This window comes from Atta cephalotes (genome assembly GCF_000143395.1).
Source record: "Atta cephalotes unplaced genomic scaffold scaffold00009, whole genome shotgun sequence".
NCBI classification, from domain to species: Eukaryota; Metazoa; Arthropoda; class Insecta; order Hymenoptera; family Formicidae; genus Atta; species Atta cephalotes.
The window spans coordinates 2,917,383-2,922,005 of NW_012130073.1; the positions used below are offsets into that span (position 1 = coordinate 2,917,383).

Here is a 4,623-nt window from a genome sequence, read left to right on the forward strand (position 1 = left end):
GTTTTTCATTATAAATAAAATATACGATATAAAATAAATTTATTGAAATCGAAATCATAATAGATTCAATTAATCAAATCGATTTCGCAGCAGAAACTGTAATAAATTACAACTAAATAAAATAAATTAATCGCTTATACGCAAAATGTATAATCGATTGATTTGTTTTAACGTTGCAGTTCCTGCTGCAAAATCTGATCCGGATTCAAAAAGAAATTATTGATGATTGCGGTTAACCGCAAATTGCTATTCGAGAAATTATTATGTCATTATAAGAAATGATTTGCACCTTTGCTGATATCGTGCAGGTGCTTTTCATGAATAAAAAGAAACGCTACAATGATTATTTAACATTTTAATAATAGTGCGAACAAGCAGGTGATAAATCATTTTCAAACTATCGCTACAACGATATAATTAAAAAAATTTGCTCATTTGCTATAACAATATAATTTAAAAAAACGTTATTTTTAGTTGTTTGCGGAAAAAGAACGAAAAAATAAAAAAAAATATATTTTAAAAGTATTTTTATCACTTAACAATTAGTTACATCAAAATTGCATTTAAAAATTAATATTACACTATTGTAATAATTCTTTTAATGATTCAAAACACATTAAAATTTATTTTCTGGGAAACCTTGTTTTTTGAATTGTGTCGTTAACCTCAAATTAACGATATTTTCACAAGATCTTTAATGTGTAATGATTTTTTTGCAAAAAGTAAAAACTGTACGTTATTCTTAAGTTATTAAAAAAAAAAGAATTATATGAAATTATTTTGTATTATATGTATATACATATATACATATTGCAAGGAAAACTTATTTCTTGGTGCATCATACTTTCACCCAGGAAGAATTTTAATCAAGATTTTATTAACTATATAGTAACTGTACAATGTGACATACTTATCGACAGAGTTAACACTGCGCAGGATTTACTCTTCAGCATGAATTTACCAAGAGTACGTAATCTACGTATCTACACTTGATCAAATAATTTTCCCCAGCTCTCACAGAGCTCTTAAATCAAAATTAATTGTCACAAGCCAAATGATATCGATTTTATTTTTCAATATATTTGTTCAAAGATTGTTTATAGTGATGAAGATACTTGGCGCCGTAGAAATCCTGGAAGTATGAACTTCTGTAATCGCGATGGGTGCCCATTGCAACGTTCACCTGCTGTTCAAGAAGCCTAACTTTTCTGATTTGGTTCTCATGGTATATGTGATGCAGAAATTTCTCGTATTCCTGTTGCGGCGACGGGAAAAAGTAACGTTGAAGGAATCTTTTAATTGGATGCTGAAACAAATAAGAAATAAAGATCATATTATATTTTTCGATAATTACTGTTTTTATAAAAACAAGACATTTCAATAAAAACATTTTTGACCGATATACACTAACATTAGCAAATATTACACATACATTAATACGTATAATATTATGCATATGAATGTAGATCAATATTTAGCGAATGCAAATAGGCAAATTGCAAAGTTGGCGTATATTGGCCACATCGTCTGAAAAATTATTTTTACCTGAAGATATTCCCATTCTTTTGGAACGTAATCTTCAGGGATTTCCTCGAGGGTGGCAGGACCGATGAATACGTTAACTAAGGTGATCACGATCCCCATAGGAATAGCACCGAGTAAAAAGTAAAAGTGGAAATAATCTTTCGTTTTGTGCCACTGAAAGTTGCTCGGTCGTATGACAAATGTACGTTCTTCTGACATGCATCTTGCTTGTCCTAAAATGCACAAAAAAGATCTCTGAGATATGACAAGTGGATTAATAGCTTCTAATAAATACATAAATATTATGTATTTATTTACTATAAAGATATTTAAAAAATATTGATTGCTGATTAGGTCTTTGACAAGAATTCTTTTTTAATCACAAGATATTTAGATAGATCAAAAATTATTGGTAAAATTCTAAATAATATATAATAATATAGATAATATAATTACACGTTTATTTTTATAATTGGATTTATAATATAATGTAGTATGTAAAGTGTCAGCACAAAGATCAGAAATAGATCAAAATTATTTGTAAATAATATAGACCTGGCTCCATCAATATAAGATAAACTTGAATCTCGGTTCAAGTTATTATTTATATTCTTGTTTTTATCAATGTAGTTTAAATCTCAGTCTAACTCTTTTTCTCTTTGTATTACACCATCATCTGTAATTCTTGCTGGAAAGCACACAATAAGGACTAAACTAAGACTAATCTTATATTGCTGTGGAATCAGTCCGTAATAAACAAATTTGCTATGAATTTTTTTTAGTATCACATGAATATGTGTAAGATGTTGATACTCAGATGTTCTTGAAATGAGGAAAAAAATGATTATCGAAATTAGTGACGAATAATTAAAAATTTTCAATGTTTCGTAACAACTTATTTTTATTTTTATTCGGACGTGTCTCGGTTTATTCTGTTACACGAAACACAGAAGAATCATACTCCATCCAAATGCACTATGCGATCATTGCGTAACAAAACACAGTCTGCTTTCGCAGAAATACATTGATGAAATAAAAGACACTCGTTCGACGACGTGAACAATCGCGAGCAACCGTGCATGGATAATCACCATTTTTTATCAATGCTGTTCCGGAGCCGCTATTCTGCAGCAATTTTTGCCTTGCGGCACGCAAAATACTACTCCACACCGCCATTTTTCTCCGATAACATGGAATAGAATAAAGTGTGATATGAACCTTGAAAGTAAATCGAAAATGTAGGGCTCTTATTTACCGACTTGAACATAAAAGATCGCTATTTTATCATTATAAGCCGGTAAGATAGAGCTATAAGTACAATTTCTAAAACTATATTATGTAAAAATGAAAGGAAAAGAATTATCAAAGTGATAGAAAAATATATTTTTTTATGTTTTTAGAAAATACGGAATTGCAGTAATTTCCCTTCAATTAAATTTAGAGCTGCTTACAATAAAATTAAAATGTTATAAATAATTCGTGTAAGAAAATTTAAATTATGACAAAATTAATATATAAAAGTATTAAATGTTGTTGGTAAAATATATCACTAATTAATTGTCATTTTTTGCAATTGTTATTTTTTTCATTATTTTGAATAAAATATTACACGTAAAAAAAATGTACGTTTAATTAAATAATGTAAATTTAATTTTAGAAATTTTTAAAAAAATTTTAGAAAAATTTTTAAACGATAAAACGTATTCACATGATTCTCGTCGATTGAGTTGGAAATCGTTTAGTTACAATCCTCAATACGTACGTTTATAGCAACATGTTCCGTAACAATAAATGGTGATACGTATACCGCCAATTAAACCGGGTTAAGTGAGCAATTGAACTTGAGAAATGATTGTAAATTACCGAACACTTGGTAATTCATGTGACAGAATTCGAAAAAATTCTGAATCGCCGATCTTAATTTATTTAAATTTATTTATATTTATTTTTTAGTTTTTTGTTTCTATGCCAAGGGGAAAAAAGATAAAAAAAAAGCGAAACACAATAGCTTGGTGCGCAATAATTATGTAAATCACATGACATAGGTGATAAAAATGTCTTTCGCGGAAGGAAAGAAAAAAAATTTGTCACGTCATTAATATGAACAAGCTGTTGATGTTATTATTTCACTCACATGTTATAATATCTTGATGTCAACGATTATAATCAAAGCTGAAAAATAAATTTATTTCAAAATAAATTTTTTGATGATGCGATGTCAAGTTGCGAGGTCGTATCGCGATAGTGTCGTTCATCTAGCATTTTTATTGCAAATAAGAATAAGCCGCGAGTATTAAAAATTCTATACTCTTTTACGTAACATATCGTATTACAGATGACAAAAGTGACAAAGCTTAATCCTCCGTATTTATATTGTATACAATAGATCCTGATATGCCGATACTATGGTATTCATTCTTTTCGAGAACAGCTGATTCACGGTCGAAAGAATTTCAAGCGCGCCGATACACGTTGTCGTGTCATGCAAACATTTCCTATTCTCTCATCGATAACGTCAAAGATTAATGATAACGCAGGGTTACAAGCGATATCGCGATGTTACATTAGGAATGAGTCATCAATTGCGGATCGATAGAAGAATCGGAGTCACTTTCAATCTTGGATCTTCTTTTATCAGACGTCTTTTACGTCATACATGAGAAAATAAATTCATTACTTTGGATCTTTACGAATAGATAAAAATTTATTGGTCTTTACTAATTTTATATTTTTACTAATTTTTACTAGTCTTTATTAATTTTGTATTTTTCTATTTTTTATTTTTTTTTATTTTCGAAATGAATATTTTTCATTTTAAATATTTGTATGAAATATTTTTTATCTTATTGTATCAATATATATGCCATTGATTGCGTTTTGATAAAATTTAACAAATAATTTTGATAAAATTAAACAAACATAAGTTGCTTAATTAAATGGGAGTAGATATCTTTTGAGGTCACGAGTACTTTTTTTAAAGAAGCTACGGGTTATCTCCGTGTCTTTATATATTTATTAAATTAAATGTCTCTCGAAGTTCATTTAACATATCAAAATAGAGATAGTATCAAAATAGAGAGAGAGATCCGCAAACTGTTA

General features: G+C 28.5%; 1 protein-coding gene across 1 annotated transcript; it reads right to left on the bottom strand.

Moving 5' to 3' along the window:
• Window positions 1-857: 857 nt before the first annotated feature.
• LOC105627493 (NADH dehydrogenase [ubiquinone] 1 beta subcomplex subunit 5, mitochondrial) lies at window positions 858-2,702 on the bottom strand. The gene is made up of 3 exons (XM_012208773.1): window positions 2,616-2,702; window positions 1,546-1,757; window positions 858-1,306 (listed from the first exon to the last, which is right to left on the bottom strand). The coding sequence occupies exons 1-3, from the start codon at window positions 2,698-2,700 to the stop codon at window positions 1,067-1,069; spliced, it is 537 nt and encodes a 178-aa protein (XP_012064163.1). The 5' UTR covers window positions 2,701-2,702; the 3' UTR covers window positions 858-1,066.
• Between the last annotated feature and the right edge of the window lie 1,921 nt (window positions 2,703-4,623).

Excerpts from the sequence above, each read along its gene's own strand:
- LOC105627493 (XM_012208773.1), bottom strand. The coding sequence starts at position 2,700 with ATGGCGGTGTGGAGTAGTATTTTGCGTGCCGCAAGGCAAAAATTGCTG. Across the intron at positions 1,758-2,615 it reads AACAGCATTGATAAAAAATG|GACAAGCAAGATGCATGTCA; the intron begins GTGATTATCCAT and ends TGTGCATTTTAG. Across the intron at positions 1,307-1,545 it reads AAGAATGGGAATATCTTCAG|CATCCAATTAAAAGATTCCT; the intron begins GTAAAAATAATT and ends TATTTGTTTCAG.